Source organism: Falco punctatus (genome assembly GCF_963210335.1).
Source record: "Falco punctatus genome assembly, chromosome: 8".
Classification (NCBI taxonomy): domain Eukaryota; kingdom Metazoa; phylum Chordata; class Aves; order Falconiformes; family Falconidae; genus Falco; species Falco punctatus.
In genome coordinates this window covers 44,105,527-44,127,500 of record NC_137588.1, presented here as the reverse complement: position 1 = coordinate 44,127,500, position 21,974 = coordinate 44,105,527, and the positions used below count along the sequence as shown (strand labels likewise).

Here is a 21,974-nt window from a genome sequence, read left to right as displayed (position 1 = left end):
CAGTAACTGATAGTGGAAGTGGGGGACAAGGAAAAACTCTTTGTGAGAGTGTAATTGGGGACAAAGACAGCTGTGAGAAGGCTGAGCTTCCCAGCTGAGGTGGAGCTGGGAGGGCTGCCTAGTAGTAGTACTTAGGACCTCTGCGGGTCCTAGTTTCCACAACCACCTCCTGGGTTTGCTGAATGCATTGATACATTCTTCAGGAGTTTTCTCTTCACATTCCTCAAATCTCCAATACATTTGCTGCTGAAACTGTTCTTGCTGGATGCGGTCTTCTTGCCTAATCTCAGTTGTGTCACTTTACCCTCAACTTTGAGGGGAAAAGTAATTTTTGCCTGGGTGGAATATGCCCTTCTTAGTCTCTTTCTTCATCTTTTCCACTGTTCTCTTGTTCTTCTGTGATCTCTGCCTAGGCATGTCTGGATTTTAGTAGATTCTCCAGTTTTCTCAGTCCCCCTGCTGCATTAACAGGCAAAAGCTCAGTTACTAGCTCCACTCCCAACCTGCTTCCTCTTCAGAAACTGTTTTGACTCTGGCTAACACAGAGCTGTTAGACAAAAAGCACTGGTATTTCTTTCCTGTTCCCTATGCCACCATTTTGGTGTTTGCTCAAGTCACTGTCAGACTGGGATTTTTAAACCCTTCTGGTTTCTCACTTTCCTGTGGAGCTGCTGATGTGCAGTTTTCTTTACTCATCCCACACAGTTGTTCATTTTAGCCAGGTGCTCGTCTTACCACACTCTTTCGGTGGTTTGTGAGTTTTACCAGGTACAGCCTTGTACAGCTGACATCCATCTCAGACCTTTCTGTAGAGATGTTTTTCTGCCTGTGTGGTTCCACCAGCAGTTGTACCAGCTTTCAAAGGGCTTTTAGTATGGTCCCATGGTGGGTGCTTGTACAGAAACTAGGCAGCCACAGGATGGTGGACAGTCTCCCTGCTTGAGTACCGAAGGGAACAGGAAAGGGAATGACCAGCTCTGACAGTGGAGGATGGCCCCCAGGATTCCCAGAACAAGTACTTGTGGCAAGGGAGCAGTGTGATGACCCTGAGTTTGTTATCCACTGCCTGAATCTGAGTTCACAGCCAGCTGAAGAATTCCAACGTCTTTTAACAGCACTAAACACTAAAATGGCAACAGCACTAAAATGGCAATGATACTGAATGGAGGTAAAAGAACTGATGCATATCAAGGAATGGAAAGGAAGGCTGGACTTCACTGAACTTCACTGGAAACGATGAGCTGAGCTGACCATCCTCTTAGGTAGGGGATCTTTGGAAAACCAGAGTAATGAATGTGACTCTTTGGAGCTTGGCAATGATCACCAAAGCAAGCTGAGCCATGGGGGTTCTTAAGAAAAGGTTTATGAACAGAAAACATGATCTGTGCTTTGCTGCCTTTGAATGTCTTGTGTGTATGTATATATATATACACACACATATAGGTATCTAGGATGCCAACTTATAGCCTGGAGCAGACCTGGAGGGGCTCAGAGAAGGGGGAGCTGGGTGGAGAGGCTGGCTCCTGCCTGAGGAGCAGACAGTGGGCTGGGGCTCTTTGGCCTGGGACAGGAGGCTCACACATTCTTCCTCCCTGGTTTGGTGAATCCCTAAATTCAGGAGGGTGACCATTGCTTCCTACCTCCAGCAGTCACTCCAGTGGGACAGGAGGCAGTTTTCCACAAGGCATGCAGCAGAGCTTTGGATCTCCTCACACTAGAATTGGGCGCTGCAGCTGTACACCAGCTCAGGGAGGCCTAACAAACTTGTGAGGGAGTTCACAAGTGTCTGCTGGTTGCCTTGGCCCTATCTGGCTGGAGCACCAAACGGTTACCCTGACACGGGCAGTGCTGTGTAGGTACACACACACATTCACTCTGGCCTTGTTCTTCCCTTGGAACTTGCTTTTGGCTGCTATTTTGGGATGGTTTTCTGAGTTTGATGAACATTAGTGATCCATTATGTCCAGATTCTGTAGTTTGTTGCATTGAAGTGAGTTGTAGGGCTTGCTGCCTACCTTTCACTGGCTCTCTGAAGGGAGAATTTCCTTGCTACAGACTTGGTAGAGGCGTTGCAATGCAGTAGAGTAGTTATAAAGAGCTGCAAGTTAAATGTATGTTGTGCTTGTCTTTTAAAATGAGCAATTAAGCAGTCTGGCTAGCCTGGCCATGCAAAAAAAAAATAAATCCTGCTGTTGCTTAAACTGTTAAAACTCTTGTTAAAGACATTCAGAAATATGATTTAAAAGGCAACAGCACTGTCTTAGCAGTTAACTGGGACTGTGCCTGGCTTGCACAGCAAGAGGAGCATTAGAATGAATTCAGGTGGATGACAACTGCAGGCAGGCAAGGCCTGGGAAGACTCATCCTGCTGTGACTGAAGGACTTCTCAGTGTTGTCATGGGAGGGACATCAGCCCTGTTCCCTTGGAGTGCACCTCTGAAGTTGTTTCCAGTCGGCAGTGCTCTCCTGGGCATCATGTGGGATCAGGCTGGCTGTTACTGTGGGAGTGGGACAGGGCTGTGTGCAGGGGAGAGCCCTGTGGTGCCTGTACAGGAGCGAGCATTGAGCTAGTGATGTTCAGGCAGGATTAACGTGTAAATAAGCAGAGAGCCTAGGGATCCTTCCTTGGGGAGGGACAGTCAGCACTCTCTGAGGTGACGAAATAGCAAGCCATAAACAAACAAAGTTCACTTCAGCCCTGTCAGGGACTGCAGCAGCTAAACATAGCCCCGGAGGCTTGACTAACTTGGCTTCTGCCTGGCAGATGACTGCTCTGGGCTCACTATAGGGTTACAAAGGTGAAATTCTTTCATCCGTGTCATGCCAGAGCTCAGTCTGGATGTGCTAATGGTCTCTCGACTCAAAATCTCCGCATCCCCAAGAGCGGGGGCACAGTACTGAGCATCCAGGTCAGTCTAGCCCAGCTGCTTGCCATTTCCAATACCATCCAAAGAGGAGCCTGCTTGCCAGCCTCTCCTCCATGCCAGCAGCAGGGAGTCTCAGTGGAGACAAATTATGCTCCAGGTGTTTCTCCCTGAAGGCTGTGGTGTGTGGGAGGAGGTCTGCAGCAAAGGGTAAATGGTTATTCTGCACCGTGCAATGGTAAAAGGAAACAGCAGAGTACAGCTACTTCAGTCAGGATGATTCCTGAACACATGGTATTAAGGGCACTTCTGCTTCTCAAACAGGGAGAAGCTTCAGAAACCTAATATAATAAATAGCTTGCTTAGTCATGCTGCTTAGAGGTTAATTAAAGGTGCATTATTGTGACAAGTCCCGTCTTTTGATGGCTGTACCACGAGTAATACATTAGATAGAGAGCTGATGTTCATAAAACCTGAGGTATCTTTAATGTTGCTTTTTGAATGAGATTGAGCTCAAGATCCTGATTGCTTGTGGCTGCTTAATGATTCAGTTGCGTATTACTGGAAGAATACATGATGTCCTGGGTTACAGTGTCATCAGGAAATTATTCATATATGGTCTTGCTCCAGAGTGCTGGTCTAGATGCTTGTAATGATTAGCAGAAGTATAGTGGACATTTGTGTTCACTCTTTCTTCTGTTGAGGCTATCAAACATGTCTGGAACAGGCTGCATTTCTGCATGTTTTTCTTTTTTTATTATTGACAGAAACATGAACTAATCATTGCTACTCTCTCTTAAAAGCAATTTAATCATGAGTAGAAGCAGAAGATTTTGTGTTGCAGTTGCAAGACTGTTAAATTTCTTAGGGCAAATAGCTGATGCATGACTGGAAAGCAGCAAATCACTTTGCTGCTGAGCTAAACACATGTCACTTTAAAGAAGCAACTTTGGTTCAGTCTCTGCGCCTGTGATAGGGTTAGAATAAGCTCACTACTTGACCAGGTATTTTGAAGTTTATGTCTCACACTTAATGTAGGGCCCCCTGGAGAGCAGTCTGAAATGGGAATTATATGGTCATGGATGAAGCAGGCAAAAGCAAACCACTTCTGTTTGTTTTCCTTGTTTTCTGCAGGACAGATTCTGCATCCTACATGAACTACGAAAATCCTCCACCCTACCCTGGCCCGGGCCCAACTGCCCCTTACCCACCCTATGCACAGCAACCAGGTGGTCCTCCTGGCCCATACCCAGGCTATCCTCCTGGACCTACTGGGCCGTACCAGCCAGGCCAGCCAGGTTATCAAGGTTATCCCCAGTACGGATGGCAAAATGCACCTCCGCCTCCAGGACCAGTGTATGCAGATGGACCTAAAAACACAGGTATGCCTAGCAGCTGTGGTGCAATGTAACTGTGACCCTTTCTGGCTTGCAAATACATGAGTTGATCTTGAAGTCATATGGTTACCAGCACCCAGCCCTAATGGGACTGGGGGAGGTGGAGACTTCTTTGAAGTAGCAATTCTGTTCATAGCCTGTTTTCCTGCTTTATTTTGCTGTTGTGTCTCTTAAGAGTTCTCTGGCTGTTGGAAGATACTGCTGAACATCCTTAATGCTGATCACTCAAGGGAATCCTTATGCTGAGATCGTTATACATGCTTTTTGCTGGCTTTAGATTTGCTACAACTCTAATTCTGCCTGTCTTTTGGTTGATAAGTTTCAACTGAAGGCTGCACGGTTAAAGCTAGTAATATTTAAATGTACAGTTCCTACCAAATTTATGTGCAGCAGTTTTCTTGAGCCCATGAATATCTGTCCAAGTGATCTGATGGTGCCATTGGAATAATTCCTGGGTTTTACTGTTTTCTGAAGCTATTATATTCTGTGGAAAAACACAAATTTCTGGGAAAGGGAAGGAGGATGCTATAACTTGGCTTGGCAGCTAGCTAGTCCATTTGTGTGCTGCATCCCCTCAGTATGGTACATTGGTTTACTCTGGCACCCATAGCTCTCATGGGGCTCATTACAGTGCTTGGGACAGGCTCCAATTGGCGGAGGAGGGCTGATAAGGTGATTAAGGGACCAGAGCATCTTTATATGAGGAGAAGCTGAGAGAGGTGGAACTGTTCAGCATGGAGAAGGCTCAGGGGGCCTATATCCATATGTATAAATACCTGATGGATTGGAATAAAGAGGAGGCAACAGGACTCTTCTCAGTAATGTCCAATGACAGGACTGGAGGCAGCAAGCACAAACTGAAACATGGGAGGTTCCTTCTGAACACAGGATGACACTTTTCTACTGTTAGGGTGGTCAAACAATGGCACAGGTTGCAAACAGAGATTGTGAAGTCTCCATCTGTGGAGATACTCAAAACTTGACTGGACAATGGTCCTGGGCAGCCTGCTGTAGTTGACCCTGCTTGAGCAGGGGATCTGATCTCCAGAGGTCCCTTCCAGCCTCAGCAACTCTGAGGTCCTGGCAAGGTTGGGTGTGGTCCTTTTCCCCATTGGGAAGAGGAGGATTTATCTTGGGGTTTTACCTTGCTGGTAAGGACGCTTGCCTAGAGACCACGTTTATTCTTGTCAGTGTTTCACAGGCTTTGGTTGTAAAATCTCTGTTCATACATTGTGGGGGTGTAGCCACCCTCTCACCATCAGCACGGGGATGCACGCTGTCATGCCAACTCCAGTGCCTTCTTTCAGGCTTATTCAGCGATAAAGATGCTCATCCAGGCTGGGAAGCCAGAAACTATCATCGCCTCTCTTCCTCTGTTGCAGTGAATATCACTAACAGACCTGAACTGCTGAGAAGAGTCTTAAGTACCTATAGCTTCTGACTGCATTGGGGTGGCAGAGAATGTGGCAAGAGCTACCAAAGGAGATGTTCTGTGGGAGGGAATGTGGGAAGCACTTCTGTAGAGGTGCTGTCCAGGCACTATGCTTTAGGTGGGAGCTGCTCTCAGGAAGGAAAGGAGACTCGGGGTTTGTATGTGCTGGGTCTGGCATGGTCGTGGACAGATTAACCTGGGGTGGGAAGACATGAGGCTAACGTGTACTTCAGATCCAAACCTAAGTCAGTGCTTTACAGCTATGCAAGGCACTAGCACTTTAGATACTACTGCTGTAAAGTGGGTATCAAAGCTGTATCACTTGGAAAATTGTCAGGGCCCAGACAATTCCCTGGAGGCCTTTGCCACTATGTGAAGCTGTCTTTGGCCATCGCACATTACGCTCATTGTCCACTTACTGTTGTTGCCGTGGCTTGGGACAGTGTTTGCTTGCACTTAGGGCCTGCTCAGGACTGAGATCTGTACACATCTGCTGCATTTTGAGATAACTGCCAGTTGTGCCTCTCTACTACTTCATGTTACTCAGCAGTGTGCTGTGACAAAGGTCTTTTCAAAGTGCTCATTTTTTGGGAAGCTGGAACTTGAGAAGTTCCCAGCAAGAGTTTTTGACTGCAGTGAATCCAAAGGAAACTTGACATAGGTGGCTCGACAGGCTGGACTGTGGAGAGGACGTTTTCAAGAACTGGCGTTTTTTCGGTATTCTTGGCTAAAATGGTGGACTACTGGACCAATGTATATAAAAGCATCCCTGGATTTATAGGTGATGTAAGATGTCAGGAATATTCTGGCATCAGTCTGGTCAGAAGACCCCAATATAAGCAGCAAACAATCGGTGTGAGTGAATAAGAACCTGAATGGGTACAAGTCAAGAGTTCCACTTCCCCCGTAGAAGAGTGAAAACTTCAAGGGGGTCTGCCTTTGAGAAGAAGGCAGCAGTGTGGTGATGCTTCTCATCCGCGTGGACTTGAAGTGTAATCAGGGTTTTCCCTGGGAAACACACGTAGTTTTGGTGTGGCTAACAGGCATTTCTCAGTACTGGGGGGGTGGAGGCGGGGAGCAGAATTCCTGGTCTCCCATGCAGGATATCTTGTAGCCACGGAAAGGGATATGCAGAAGCTGAAAAGAGAGTGGGTCTGCTGCTTTGGACAGACTGGCTTTGAGCCAGATCTGCTGTCTTGGAGGCTTAAAGGATCTCATATCAGACTGGATCAGGGAACTGATGACAGTGAATGCCCTCTGCTCAGATCAGGTCTCTGCTCTGCTCGCAAATCTGCGAACCAGCACAAAGAGTAGGCTGGGAAATCAGAGAGGACAAGTGCCTAAGTCTTTCACTGAGATCCCAGGCTTACTCTGCAGGAGGCAGTTTTGTTGTTAAATCTAAGCAAACACAATTGCAGTTGTGCAGAAGCAGCACCTAACCCACAAACCAAAATCTTCTGGTAAGTCTTCAAACTGCCTTCCTGTAGCCATGTGTGGTCCCTGAAACCACCTTGGGAGTCTCCGATTTGCATTGCTTTTGCTGAAGTGGATGTAACACACAAAACCATTTATTAATGTGTGTAAAATGAAGCAGGGGTATAACTTGGTGTTTGTCTGCAAAAGCTTTTCCTTTTTCTTTATTCTCCTTGTGTTAAACACCCTTTTTCGTCCTTGCTCCTTTTTGGCCAGTCTGTCAAACTAGAACCTGATCTTTGTTCTGTGATGCTTTAACAGAAGTCTTGTGAGAGAGCTTTCAATGAGACTTTGTTTAATGATGACCTCCAGGGGTGTCTGACAGAATGGTTGTCCCTAAAAAAGCTTATTTTTTAAAAACCTGTTATGCTATATATATGCTGTGTGGATGAACCTCATATAAAAAAATGATGTCTAAATTTAATCAAGTCCTTACAGTCTGCCTAGCTGGTCTGGCATGATTTAATGTGGCTTGTCAGTTCTTGTGGTGTTTTCAAGCAGTTATCTGGTAAGAGCTACTGTGTGGGTGCTTTCTTTTCAAGCAGATGTTTTTCTCTCCTAGATGACTTAGCTTAATCTAATGAATTAAGCTGCTCGAAGTAATGCATTAGTATTAGTATTTCTGAACAAATGTGTCCACATTGAAAACTAAGAAATTTGCTGTACTTAAAATAACTTAAAGCATTAAATGTAATGTGTAGGCAAACTGCAGAGTTGGCTCTTCTGTTGTGGATTGTAGGTGGTATGCTTATGTATGGAGGTAATTATGCATCATATTTTGGTCTTGAGTGGATCACACAGATGGAAATAATTACTGTTGAGCTCTCAAAATCTGATGGTAAAGTAGCATTTCATGGTGACAGTGTTTTTTAATCTAACAATCTGTGGCCTGTCTGGAGTAGCAATGGACATAGCCTGTCCAGCTGGCCCCTGGAGAAGAAAAAACCTCATATGGCTCACTTTCTGTATTAAAAATAAAGCTGCATCTGAGGTGTAACAGGAAAACAGCTTAAAGTTAATACTGGTTTTGTCACGCACACTGCAGAAGAGCTTGTGAACCACTGAACCTTGTTTCAAAAGCTGCTGTTGAAGGCTGTTCAGGCTGAGCAGCACTGATGTGAGTTATGCCACTTGTGTGTGGCATGCATGCTGTAGCCATGCTTCTTCCCAGCCGCAGTACCTGTTCCTCTGCGTCCTCAGGAGGTGGGAGCTGTAAGCCCAGACTGCAGAGTTTGGTCCCTTTTGTTGGGGTCAGGCTTGGCAAAGGCAGGTAACACCTGGGCTGGAAAGAGAAAGTTATTACTGTTAAGCAAGCAGTGGCTCTACCAGAAATAGGTGAGAGAGGGAGGATATTGTCATCTTTTCAATATGACATTGAATAGGGGGACATATATAAAGGCTTGTTGGAGGAAGGTGCAGTTCAGAGCAATGCTGAACAAGGAGGACAAGTATGTTCTGCTCTAGACTGTCTTGTGTAGCATTAGTTAGCTATGACGACTGTCTGAATTGCAGAAATCAGCTTGCAGTTCATGCGTTAAGACTTAGTGGTGTTGGCCATATGACTTCCACGTATTACAGCACTGTAGAAGAGGGAGACTGCAGCTGATAATGGCAGCTGTTGGTCCTTTGTCCCTTCTCCTAGAGTGGATGGAGTCTAGTGTGTGCAAGCTTGCACCCCCTTAGAGTCATGCTAGCTACCACAACACTGTTGGGCATGAAAGGCCTTGAAGCATATATTTCTTCTCCAGGTGGAGGAGCAGTGAGCCAGAGAGGCTAGGTGACTTGCTGAGGTGGCACAGAAGACCTCATGGCCATGGTTTTGGGGTTTTGGTTTGGTTTTTTGATACCTGGGTTTTGGGCTTGCACAGGCTACTGGTAGCAAAGTCTCCAAAGAAAGGACATTTCTTGCATCTTGCAAGGGCTAATAACTGACTTGTTCAAGTTGTTTACTTCTAATGAACAACAGCCTTTACCTTTAGAGCTGGTAATTTATGTGCTGAGTCTGAGGGTTGTTATCCCTAAGGGTATCTGATTCGGCTTCTAGCTCTGTGAACTGACGTGCCAATTTCTATCTGCACCTTCCCTACTGTAAAAACTGAGGGCTGTCTTTGTGTCTTGTCCATATGAAGTCTGTCCAGATGTGAGTTCCTGAAATACTGTAGGTCTGCCATTTGATCTCACACCACGCTTTGGGTAACTAGAGGGAAGTCACCTGTGGTGACTGGGGAACGCACACCAATAGGAGTGTGGTGCCTGCATGGAGCACAGTGTAAGGAGCTGGGCCTTCTTGAGCAGCAGGGGCTTGCCTAGGAGGAAGAAAATACCTCATTCCAGAAAATACTTAATTTCCTCACCAGTATTTTCGTTGTAGGATAATTCATTATCAACTGGCATAAGGAAACCACAGGATCTGCTGACTGGTCAGCAAGTACTTTCTTGTCTATGTAAATTAGAGGTGAAATGGAATACCGTTGATAATGTAGTGCTTTAAAAAGTGGAATGAGCCAAAGTACAAAGTGACATACTAATTCTGAAAGCCCTAGCTGACGTTAGCAATTTGCTCAACTTAATTCCCACCCCCACCGCCCCCACCTCCCTGGCCCCGTTGATACATGACAATGTAATGGATGAGGCTATTCCATGCTGTGCCAAAGGGAACCAGTCTCTGTCAGCAGCCTTCCTTTCAACCCAAGGCAAACAAAGCTCAGTATTGCATTTGACCTATTGTATGCACAGGGTGGAAATCTTATTTCTGGAAGTTGATTACTTGTAGCAAAGCCGGCTCTGATAAGAGGAACAGTCACAGTGATGCTGCCTGCCTCCTAATGTTTGGCCAGCTGCAAGAACAAACAGGTCACCTAGATACGGTCATTACCTTCTGCTAGAGGGGTGGATTTTTCCTCTTTCTGGGTCTGAGTGTGGAAAGGAGGGGATGCTAATCTCTCTGGTTAGGCTCTCTTGTACCTTTCAGTGGTTACCCTCTTGCTTCTGAAACCATGGGGTGCTGAGCCTTCTCCAGCAGAGGTATATTTGGAGGGCATCAGGTAACAATTCCTGTTTCCCTCTGTATGTTGACCCTTTCCAAGCAACCTGTCAAAGCATTTAGTTTAACTGTTACTGCACGTACCTTCAGGACCTGCAATTCCAGACGGCTGGTGTCCTGCCAGAAAAGAAAAACAGACTTCACGTGGTAGTTTTCCTCTTACCTGCTTCTCATACTGTAGTGTGCATTAAAACCTGGTGTTCTTTCTCCTCCAAGATTGCTGTATCATACCTCCCTCTGTCCCTAGCTCCTGTCAGCTGACTGCACAAACAGTGGGGGCTGTTTGCTGGCAAACAGTACTCTCCTGGGGCTGATATCTGGCCTCACCTTTGCTGCTTTTTACTCCTAAGGAGGGGATAATCTGAGAAAAGCCTGATGCAAAGAAAAGGGTTTCCAAAATCAGGTCCTGTATCTGAAAACAACATGCTTCAGACGAAGTGGCTAAATGAGGCTAAGACTGGTTCCATAGTGGGCTGAAATTAAATGAGGCTGCTGTTCTGGACAGTCCTCGTCAGCTGGACACCTAGCCTGGGTGTCTAAAGCCTTTTTCCTGCACTGCAAGCGCTACATAGATTGTGGTTCTTGAGCCCCAGGGGGCTCAAGGAGGGGCTTGCTACCCTGAGTGACTAGTCAATGTGGCAATGTCCCTTTGCTTTAAAACTGGAATTTGTCCCTCCTGTGTTACGCCCAACACCCTTGTAAAACTCTTATAAGACCGAGTTTTTGCTGTGTAAATCCTTCCAAGACAGGTCTTATTTAAATCCAGCACTGATGCTGATTTTCAATGAAAACGGACTCGGGCTGAGGAACGTGCTGTTCTTAGCCCTGTAGTTGACTTGGTGGAAAATGCCTCCTTGATTTAACAGTAAAGTAAGATTTCACTGATTAAAAAAAATATATATATATTGGAGGAAGTTCTCAAATTCTGTAGTTTTGGGAGATGTCTCTGCATCTGTTGCAGTCTAGAAGAAAACTGAAGGGTGTGAAGTCTGTACTTTGGAGCTGAGGGGAAGCTGGTTTCTTACATGGCGTCTCCTGTACACTTTCTAACCTGTGTAACAGGGTTTATAGTGCTTTGGAGAGCTGACTGGTGCCTGTTGACATCCTGCAGACACTTCAGTACTTGCTACATAAGGCATGCTTTTCTCCTATGACAAATGCCTGTAGCCCTGCTTTTTAGAGATGTTGAACTCCATAAATGCCGTGTGCCCAGGTGAGGAAACTCACCTCTTTCCCAGCCCTGAGCTCAGCTGCAAGAAAATCTGCACGGTTTATGATCAGACATAACCCATGCTTGGAGCATATACGGTGTCTAAGTGGGGAACAACTTTACCCTTATATGAAATGTGGTATTGCAGCATTGGCTCTGGCTCACTTGGCAGGCCTGTGTGGTAATTTCCCTGAAATACATTGCCTGTTCAGCTCCCTGAAAGCTGAAACAGCTCTCAAGGGTGACCGTGAGAGCTTCTCAGACTTGCAGGAACTGAAAGGCAGGAATTTTCCTAACCTGGTGGATATAGTCATGCAGCTATGGAAGAGGGCAGGTCTGATACCAGTGTGGGTGGTTCTAAATCAGTCACTTCTGCTTGAGTCCAGGCTGAAATCTGGGCTGGGTCAGCAGCAACTGTCTGGTGGCAAAGGGCATTCGCACATTGTACGCACTGGCAGCTTCCTTGTTACATGATTTTTTTGCTCAGGTGGCTCTAGGAAGTACAGCTGTTTACATTTGGAGCTGAGGATTGTGAAATTTAGAGTCATAGAATTATTGGGGTTGGAAAACACCTTTAAGAGCAAGTCAGCTGTTAACTTTCTCTGGGAGTTTTGCAGCTTTGGAAAGTATTTTTGCTTGGAAGTAGGCTATTGTATTTCCATCTGGCTCTGACTGCTATGTGTTTCAGGAGCATGCTAAGGTATTTCCTGAAATACAAATACGGTGTCAGTAGAGACTGTGTGTACAGTGAAAGCCTCTGGGCAGGAAGGAGCTGGGGGACCAGGGAATGTGATGTGACAGGCTTGAGGCTGTTAAGCATGAGCAAATATCCTCAGAGAGGAAAAAGAGTAATTAAATGCCTTTTGTGGCAAGGGAGTTAGATCTCATCTGTGCCCAGGCTTTACCCTGGAGATCTTGCCCTGGAGATCCTCTTGGGGAGGAGGCCTGTGGCAGAGAGGAGTTGTGTTGGCAGCTAGTATGAAAGCTTTAGTTGAAGTCCTGGGGTCCCTGTTCCCGAGTCATGTAATCTCTTCTTCTGCACTTGCTGCCTGCATGGGATTTACTCCTGGACACGTGGCTGTGTGAGAGGTCAGGGCTGGGCTTCGCTTCGTCTTGCATTGCTGGGTCTGCAGACCTAGGCACTAAAGAGTGGCTCAGGAAACAGTGATTTCTAGTTGCTGTCACCTCTGCATTCCTTGGCTGCGACTAACACCCTTGTGCTGACTTTTGCTGTTCTGGCCTCCATCCTGAATGGAAAGACTTTCAATGGGCTTGGGTAAGAATGTTTTCAAGGTAGAACCAGACGCACAGACTGACTTGAATTAGCAATCTGCTGTAGGCAGCGCTTAACCTTGTAAGAAATTATTATTCAAATGGTGTTGTGCAATTTTAAGCAAGACTTCTTGCTTGCTGGCTGGACAAGCAAGAACAAAGCTATTGGTGCAGAAGTGGCTTGTGATAAAACCCATTTCATTCACATGTGGGAAAAGGCTTACTGGTCCCTTTTCTGCCGTGTGCTTCTTCCCAGACAAGAAGATTGTGGTATTAATATTTCTGGTCTGAACAGTTGTTACTATGGTAAACAGATGTTCAAGCAGGTGTCATGGGAAGTTTTTGATCTGAAGTAGCAGTGGTTGGTAAACTGCTTGCTGCTGCTTCCTCTTCTGTGTTGCAGGCCTTGGCTAACAGCTTGTAGCAGCTAGGAGTGTAACTTGTTTGCATTCAGAGTGGGTCTGTGTGCTAGCACACAGCTGGAGCTAAAGAAGTAGTAAACTTCAAGACTTACTGCTTTTCTCATGCTCCTAGCCCTCTGGCTTTAGGAAGAGGAAAGCCCCTGCAGCTGGCTGGTGCTAGACTGGGCTGATCCTGGTGGTGTGTGCACCTTGCTTCTCCCCAGGCAGCTGACTTCTTGACTGAGCCTGCTCCTTGGCTTGCCTGAAGTGAGCTTTTGCTTGCTGTCTACCTGGAATACCTAGACAAGGGCCATGGCCCCCAGTGACGTGCAGCGAGACTTCTGGGAGGACTTGAAGGGCTCTTGGGTGCTTTCACAGCCTGCTTTCCAGTGGGGGCTCCCCATGTGGGTAAGTCCGTACCTTAACAATGATATCTGTGCCTGGGCCCTGGGACATGATGGGCTGGTTCTGTCATCAAAGCCAGTGCCCTTGTACTGCAGTCCTTGCAGACCTAGTAAAGTGCTGTGATAAGGAGCACTACAGCCTAAGGTCATGATTTTAGTTTATACCAAATGGGGTGAAAAGTACTGCACTGCTTATGCCTTTCCCTCATGGAGCTAATGATTAACATATCAATTAGGTATGAGAAAAAACAAGATGTGTATGCTTAAGATAAAGGCAGACTGTACGTGAAATAACAAGGCATTGTAGTATTTTTTTAAAAACAAAGTGGGAGTTATTTGCACTGGATTGTGCAGGCTGGTACTGTGTGATTACAGGGAGTGCTGCCATGTTCAGGGTAAGCATGATTCATTGTGATCTACCTCTTTTAAGGCTGATTAGAAGACGGGAGGGTCTGCTAAGCTTACACTCTCTCCCATCCTGTTTTAGAGAAAACAATGGAAACATCAAAACGAGCCTAAAACCAAGTGCTGCATAGTGCCCCTGAGGGAAATTACCTTTGTTTCTCTGCTCTATCAGACCACCAGTCCCAAAGTGCGTGGGCTTCTGCTCATAGTGGCAAGGACCCTGGCATGCCATAGGAGATCTTTGGCGTGGATGACCTTGGACAAAAGAGAAGCACAAAGCAGCTAATGAAGTCCCCCATAAGGCTCTCCACAGCAAAGTGGGTGCCTTCTGGCTTGGAGGCATTCAGGCTTGTGACAAGAAGTGTAAAAAACAAGCCGTTCCCTTAGTATTTTGAGTTGTTTTGTTGGCAAAGCTATTCCAGTAGAGAACCTGATCTTTGTTAATGAAAAAATGCTGGTTTTTTAGTGAATTGGGAAGACATTGGTGGCTTGCATCAGTAATGTGCTGTGCAAGGCTTTCTGTGAAAACGATTTTAAGAGGTTTGAGTAAGGTGCTTAGGGTTTTGTTACGCCGTCTCTTACTGTGCTGTTTACAGGGGAACATTTGCATTTAAAGTAGCGCTAATGCATAGACTGGGAAGAGTGAATAAAGGTGCTACTACGTACTTTGAATTTCCTTGGGTACTTCAGTCACTGTGTTTGTGTTAGTATTTTGAAGCTGGTGTTTGGTTGCACAGTGTCCAAGATGAGATTGGTATAGGATGTCTCTAGCTGAATGGGAGGCTTGGCTGGGAAGAGTTTATGTAACTTTCCTTTGAACTGTTCTTTACCCTGTGCACTTTGGTAGCTGTAAGTGAATTCCTGACCGGCCTTCACCTGTTCTGCTGTTGTTCTCTCCTGTATAAGCCCCACACCCAAATGACCAGAAAAAGCTTTCCAGCATTAATGCTGTATGGCTGTTTCTCTGGCAATTTGTCTGGTGACAGTGACAGAGATACAACTTTCCGAAGCATTGATGAAGCTTCAAAGAAAGTGATCATTAAACTCAAACTGTAAAGGAAGACTGTAAAAAAGTTGTTTTTATTTAGAGTATTGCCCAGATACTCTCTTAGTCTGGAAACTTCCAGTGGCAGCTGTATTTCCTCTCAGACTGCAGCAGCAAACGCCAGCTCCTGTGGGCTGGCGGTGGCAAGAGAGCTGCCCTCTGGAGTGAGACTCTTGCTTTTGCTGGGAGAGGAACTGTGCAGTGGAAGGCAGTGACTTCTCAAATGTGTATTTCAAATGGTTGTCTTTGGGGCTTGCCTTGAACTGGGAAGGTGAATGGGTTTGGTAAAGTACCATAACCCCCTGCATGGGGAAAACCACAGTTTTTTTCTCAGAGAGTTTCTGCAGAAAGGTACTTGTGCCACAATGTGATGCTGGTTTAAATGACTTCCAGCTTTTAGCAGAAGAGAGTAAAAGGACATTGTCCCTTTCCAGTGCTGTTTCACTGTTCCTAACAGAAAGGCACGCCTTCCAAAACCCATTGTGAGTCCCAGAAAGGTCTTGATGTGGCTGTTGTCCCTTCTTCTGTCCCAGTCTTGCCCTGAATTGTTTAGCGCGCAGTTGTGCCTGTGTATCAGCTAGGTCAGTGCAGACCTTTCTAGCACAAGCTGCCAGCAGCAGTGCCATGCAGGCAGCTGAGGGTGCTGGCTGGCAGGGGAGGCGTGATGCCCACTGCTGCTGTGACCCACTTGTGCTGAGACACAGCATCCGATGCAAGCCAGCTGAGTGGCTGTGGAGTGAAAGTGCCAATCTCCCACTGTACAGGCCCAAATTTGGAAAAGCAGTTTTGTTTAATATTTCAGCAAGTGTTTCATAATAGCACTTTATACATGCTTTGAACATGCTTTGTCAGTGTGTCCTCAGCAGTTGGCTGTAGTTTGAAACTTCTAATGGATTAATCATAAATACCTCAGGCAAACTCTTCATGTATGCCTGGAGTCATGGGCAGTTTATTATAAATTGCACAGGGCAGCATCCTTCTCAAGTCTGCTTTGGGGTGTGGAAGGTTATACGAACCCATCCTCAAGCGGAGTATGCACTTAGACTCAATTTCACTGACTTCTTTGCAAGTTGCTGACTAACTAGCAAAATGCTTTACTGGTTTGCATGCTATGATGGAGGACTTGTCAATAGTGTATCATTTGATGGGTTGTATCTTCTGTAGGCTCAAGTATTGCTCCTTGGTAGCTTTGCGCTGGGCTACTAAAAAGCAACATTGCTTTAACTCTAGCAGTAAAAGGTAGTGGTGGTAGAGCTCTTCCCTGGTTGGCGCCTTGGCTGCTGCTACAGATACAGCCACCTTCAACCAGGTTGAAGATGGGCTTGACCGGAGTAGCTGAAACTAATAACTGCCCTCCAGCCCATGGTTTATGTTGCAGGGACATGGCCTCATCTGGTCAGCAGATGCATGCTGGAGGCTGGCCAGAGCAGCTGGCTAGCAAGGTCTACCTGTGCTCTGTTTGAAGTGCCATACCTTAGTGCTCAGAGAAGGTACCCACTATCAGGCCAGGTACTGTCAGACTGAGCTCAGTCCATCTCAGCTGCTCCAGCAAGAGAGCTGAGGGTATGCGAGGCACCCCCAAAGCAGCATAACCTTATCCACCAGAGCTATCCACCAGATTTAGGAGTGTCATATGCTGCAGAGCTTTTTCTGGGGCAGGGAAGGGTGTCAGGTTCCCCTGGGTTTCGCTCAGTCTGAAGCTGCAAGGACTTTGCTCTGGAGCGAGTTCTGTGGTAACTGTTCTTGCTGGTGTTTTCCAGAGGTCAGAGTCGCCCTGCTGCCTCCAGACCACCAGGAACCAGTGCCTGCCAAAACATCCTCCCAGCCCCCTTCTGCTGTGCAGATCTGGTTGTCTCAGGGCATTGTGGCCCCCTCAGTTCTGGGTATGGCAATGCCCTGGCAGCAGCAATCCAGCTCTCCATGGCTTCAAAGCAGGACAGCTTGGCACCTGGCAGCCAGTTAGAAACAAGAGCTGTTTCAAGGCTCCAGCACAGGGAGCTGGTTTGGAAGTTTCCCGAGCAGCCATGGGCAAAGCACCCTGGGCTGTTCACTCTGAGGGATGGCAGGAGCTGGTGAGCATCCTCTCCCAGGTGAACGTGGGCAGGAGAGCATGGCTGGTACCCCACTCTGGTGAGGAGCCCTTGGCGATCTCTGGCTGTTTTATGTGCACTCTGCCCTGCCAAATAACTGCATGTTATCATCTTATACAGGACTCTTGGAGCATTTAGTATGTGTTTTGCCTTCATTCGTTATAACAGGACCTTCTCAGAGGAAACAAAGCCACCAAAGACCTGTTTGTTCAGAGCTCCTGGATCCACCAGAGAGAAAAAGCCCTAAGGTTTTTCCCAGCCTGAAACACGACAGTGCCTCCTTCAGTCCTTGCAAGCTGAACTTGTTCTGTACAGCTCTGTCCTGCCGCTCTCCTTCCTGAACGGCTCAGCTGTATGACTGGGTTTGCAAAAAGGCATCGTGTGGTGCCAGGGCTCACTTCTCACTAGGGCTTGATGTGTTGAGCCAGAAAGAAGGGCAGCTCTGTGTGCTGCTGGGAAGAATGCTGCCTAGCTGAGGAGGGTAAATGGATCAAGTGTCGGGGTGTCCAGCTGTTCCCAGCAGTGCCAGTTGAGGAAGGAAAGTAAAACAGTGCGGGCAGCTCTGCTAAGCCAGCTTCTCCCCTGGATGGCAGGGCATGGTTCTCTCCTTTCCTGCTTCTGAGCAGTCAGTGGCTGCTATAGCCCAGTGCTCCAGGGACCTGACCAGCTGCTTGATGACAGCTTGCACTGCACGGTGGTGTACAGGAACAAGCAGACTTGGGTCACCTCACCAGGGAGAACAGGCAGTGAATAAAGAGGTACAGACATAATGCTGTATGAGGCCAAACACAAGTCTTTTATGCTTTTGAACGTGAAGCCTTTGTAAGCCTTCCATGCATGGTTTTGAGTGCAAGTTTGGGGCTGTGGGCAGGTAACAGGGAAGGGCCTGACCAAAGTCCTGTCAGGCTTGGGACAGGTTCCCCCTTTGGATGGGATGGGTCTGTGGTCCACTCTTTCAAAGGGATGAATCAGGCTCTTGGGTTGCAGGAGGCGGCCAGGGTTCTGGGCTTACAAGTCATTCACCTTGTTCTGCACTCCTTGCTGGTATGGCAGAGCTGCAGCCTCCCCCACTGCTGCAGCACTGACAACAGCCCACAGGGGCCCCACCGGCCGCTTTCCAGCCCTCATTAATTTGGGATAATTATCAGATGTCATTAGCAGGGGCGTGCGCCTGCCAGTGCCCCCCAGCCCTGGCACCAGCACCTGCAGCTTTGTTCCCTCTTTTTTTTGGTTGTTTTTTTTTTTTTTGGGGGGGGGGGGGGGAATGCCCAGCCCAGGAAGGTTTTTGTGTCTTGATAGAGCTTGGAGCAGGCATGCCTCAGAGAGGAGGGAATTGCCTTCTCCAAACAACTCCCAGGATGATGTTTGCCTGACATCGTGCTGGAGAAGGTGCTGAGCCCTGCTCTGTGCATGGGAGCCAGGTTTCCATCGGATACAGGTCTGCTCCTACCTGGAGGTGCCTGCTTTAGCTCTGCAGGGGCAGGCCAGGCCAGCAGCTCCTGGGAGAGGAGAGCATGGGAAACCTCTCCTGCTCCAGCACAGCCTGTCACAGCACTGCAGCATGCTGCCACCTCCTTCTGGGGCTGTCTGGAGAAGAGATGTGCTTCAGCCCTGATGTTCCTGGAGCAAGGGCACTACACGTATGACTGCGTGCTCACAGGCAGCTGCAAGGCCTCGGAGGGAAGGATGGATAGCTGTCCTTTGCTAGCGCCTTGCAGTGGCTCCTCTGGAGCTGGGCTGTGCCTGCAGAGCAGATGCCTCCTCTCGTTATACCTGTTGGTGAGAGGGAGGCTGCATGAGGCTGGGCTACAGGCTGTACCTGAGGGCAGATATTTGCAGGGGGTTACTGGGTTATTTCTCTCTCTGCCCTACCCTGATGGTGGCAGGATTTTGGTATCATGTAAACCAGAGCACATTATCTTCCACTCATCGCTCTTGAGAGAATTGAAGCAGTGAAGGAGGGCAACGACACACTTTTCTGAGCACAAAGCAAGCCCATGGGAGGACCAGGTTGATGACGTGAGCCGTCTCCTGCCTGTCAACACCACATGTTCAGCCACTTGACTTAAAAGCACTAGCTGCCTGCCTGGGTCAGACTCTTGCGTGAGGGTGCATTTCCCACACAGACCCTAGAAAACATTAAGGAGGGTCACCTGCCTGCCTTCAAAAGTGCTGCACTCCTCAACATGATAGCCCAGGCTCAGTGAGGAGGAACCAAAGTAAACTGCTCCTCTGTCCCTGACGGGTTTCAGGGGCTGGCAGAAAGAGCAGGCAGCACACTGGCCTCGGGCAGGAGACCCTGCTGGGAGAGCTCCATCCAAACCTGGGGCTCCCTCCTGTGCTTTCAGCCAGCAGGCAATGTGCACTAAATCCCAACAGCCTGCTGGGGGCCTCTGGGCAGCTCAGGAGGGGCAGAGCCTAAATGGTTTCTGTGCATGAGGTGATACCCCAAGCACTTGGGGGTGTGATCCAGGCATCCACCCCTCGGCAGGTGAAGTGCCTGAGGACTGCCGCCTCCTAGACTGGTAAGAGCTGGCTGTGTCTCTGGTGCTGAGCAGACAGAGCTGGAAGTCCCCTAGCATGCAAGATGGACACAAAGCTGGAGCAAGGACTGATTCCTGCCCTGACTTCCTAGGGGAGGAGGCAGTTATGTGTGTGATAGGGCTAAAGCAGTGTCAGGGAACAGCTAGTTATTAAAGCAAGCTGACTTAGTGGTGCCAGTCTAAACAGACAACAGCCAGACAAACTGCAAGTGTATTTGTAGCTACGGAAGCTGTCATCTCCTGGAAAACTCTGCCCTGGCTGTCTATCCAGCCTCTCCTGCCTGTGGCCCAGCCAGACCTAGCAGCAGGCAGGTTCTTGTCATCTTCACTATGTTAAAACTGTGGGTTTTGATTGTGCATGGAAGTGCCAAAGCAAGAAACCTACCCACTTGTTTTCTAAGTCAGCTTGCTGCTGATTTGGAGCCTGGTGGATGTGGGTACTGTCAGTGTTCCTTGATCTCAGCTGAAGGCTGTGAGAGAAGGAGGCTCTGAAGGCGATGCATCCCAGCTCTGCCACAGCCGCCTCCTGCCCACTCTCCTCTCAGCGGCCAGGTGGCTTTATAATCAGGTAGGCCCATCAGCCATAGCTGATCCCTGCTGTTTCCATGGGGCCTGCTGCCTGGGAAGAGCAAGCTCTTCCTAGCACTGAGAAGTGCTGGCCTGGTGCAAAAGCATCCTCTGTCCAGTGCCCAGAATGCAGAGCAAGCTTTCTCCAGCCTTGAGGGCAGGAGGGACACTGCTCTGCCACTGAACTCCTCCCCACGGCCATTCAGCCATTTGCACACAAGTAGCTGAATCTTACCTTGAGACCACCTCCTGCCCGCCAGACCTTTGTCCTGCTGTAGGTGGCAAGGCTTTGCACCAGACTTAACCACAGGACACTGCTGAGCATATCGGCAAAGCTGCTGGTGGCTCTGTGAGAACACATTTAAGAAAGGGCAGAAAATGCCAGAGACAGAAGAGGGGACAAAAGAGAACCAGCAGAGGGCTGGAGGAGCAGGAGGCATTTTGGGTGTTCACTGCAACCCGTGGAGGACTTATGGAGCCAGGTGGGTGTTTCTAGGACCCGTGTTAGAGGAGCCTTTCCTGGCAGGGACCCTACACTGGAGCCCAGGGGCTGTGCCTGTGTTAGAGCTCAGGCCAGCAACAGCCCCCAGCAGCACCTGGTCTGGTGCAGGGCAGCTGCTCCCACTGGTCATGGCAGTGTGCCGAGAGCCTTGAGCTGCCTTCTCCATCACCAGGTACCTAACGATCCCTCCAAAGATTAATGGTGCCCAAGCACAGATTGCGTGGCAGGGCACCATGGGCTCTGCCAAGGCTGCAGGGAAGCCACCCCAGCCCTGCTGGCATGCACCATCACACAGCTCACCTCTCCCAGGACGCAGCAGAGGGGAGGAGCTGCTGTGCACAGGCCACGGCACCCACTCTCCATCCCTGTGTGCAGTGAGGTGGAGGAGGCAGGAGGGAGAGTGGTGGGTTAGTGTTTGTCTTTGTTCCCCACTACCCAAATCTATTTTAATCGGTGACAAATTAGTTTAGTTTTTCCCAAGTTGAGCCCATTTTTGTCAGTGATGGTATTAGGTGAGCAATCTTCCCATCTATGAGATTTCTTACCCTCTTTTTCCCATCTTGCCCTGCTGAGGAGGAGCAGGGAGTGAGTGGCTGGGTGGAAGTTTGGCCCCTTAGCCACGTCTGACCCACCACCCTCCTCACGTACTCCCTCCCCAGCACCCCAGGTGCCATGCAGGGTCCTCTCCAGCACTGCTGCCTGGGCTGGGTACCTCCCAGGACAGGCAGCTGTGTTGGGCCTGGAAGGGCACTGGCTTCAGCTGGGGCACGGTGGGCACCATGCTGCAGGGACCTCCCAGTGGCTGGGGGCTGTGGCAGGGAGGGTTAGGCACAGTGCTCACCAGAGGGCAGCTCGCCGGGAGCAGATGCCTTACAGGCTGACCCATTTTCTTACTCAGTAACTGTATGTGACATGGCAGAAGCCTGGTTCTGGCTGACATGCACTGGCTGCTTGTGTCAAGATTGTAAGGTTGCACAGTCCCACCAGTCTGGGCCCAGCTGCGGAAGGAAGCAGGTCCCCTGGGGGACCTTTTGCATCTGAGGGGTACTGCAGCAATGGGAGGGGTCAGCGGGTCCTTGCAGGATGCTGCTGTGGTGATGAAATTGTGGCTGGAGGGGCTGCAGCACCCAGCATGAGGAGCTCAGCGCCTCCCCTCCTGCAGGTGCTTCCTAGTGCACCAGCTTCTCTCCAGCAAGCGTGGGCTGCCCAAACTGAGGACTGGGGTGCGGAGGGGCACTCCAGCTGTACTGAGGCAGCAGATGTGGCTGGCTGCTGTGGGCATTGCTGTGCTGCTCTCTGACTGACCGAGCTCTCCTGTCCCCACAG

General features: G+C 48.6%; 1 protein-coding gene and 1 long non-coding RNA gene across 4 annotated transcripts in view; one reads left to right on the top strand and one right to left on the bottom strand.

The window, feature by feature from the left end:
- CYSTM1 (cysteine rich transmembrane module containing 1) overlaps positions 1-21,974 on the top strand; it is a 30,897-nt gene that overhangs the window by 8,472 nt on the left and 451 nt on the right. For 2 of the 3 annotated variants that reach the window (XM_080400755.1, XM_080400757.1), the window contains exon 2: positions 3,999-4,246. In XM_080400755.1, the coding sequence (XP_080256881.1) occupies positions 4,018-4,246 (229 nt within the window). In that variant the 5' untranslated portion in view covers positions 3,999-4,017. Of the gene's footprint in view, positions 1-1,115; positions 1,263-3,998; positions 4,247-21,974 lie in introns of all 3 variants that reach the window. The other variant, XM_080400756.1, reaches the window with a different exon arrangement.
- LOC308069047 lies at positions 7,858-21,968 on the bottom strand. Its single transcript, XR_013930259.1, has 2 exons — positions 18,487-21,968; positions 7,858-8,448 (listed from the first exon to the last, which is right to left on the bottom strand). It is a non-coding gene; the product is annotated as an uncharacterized lncRNA (long non-coding RNA).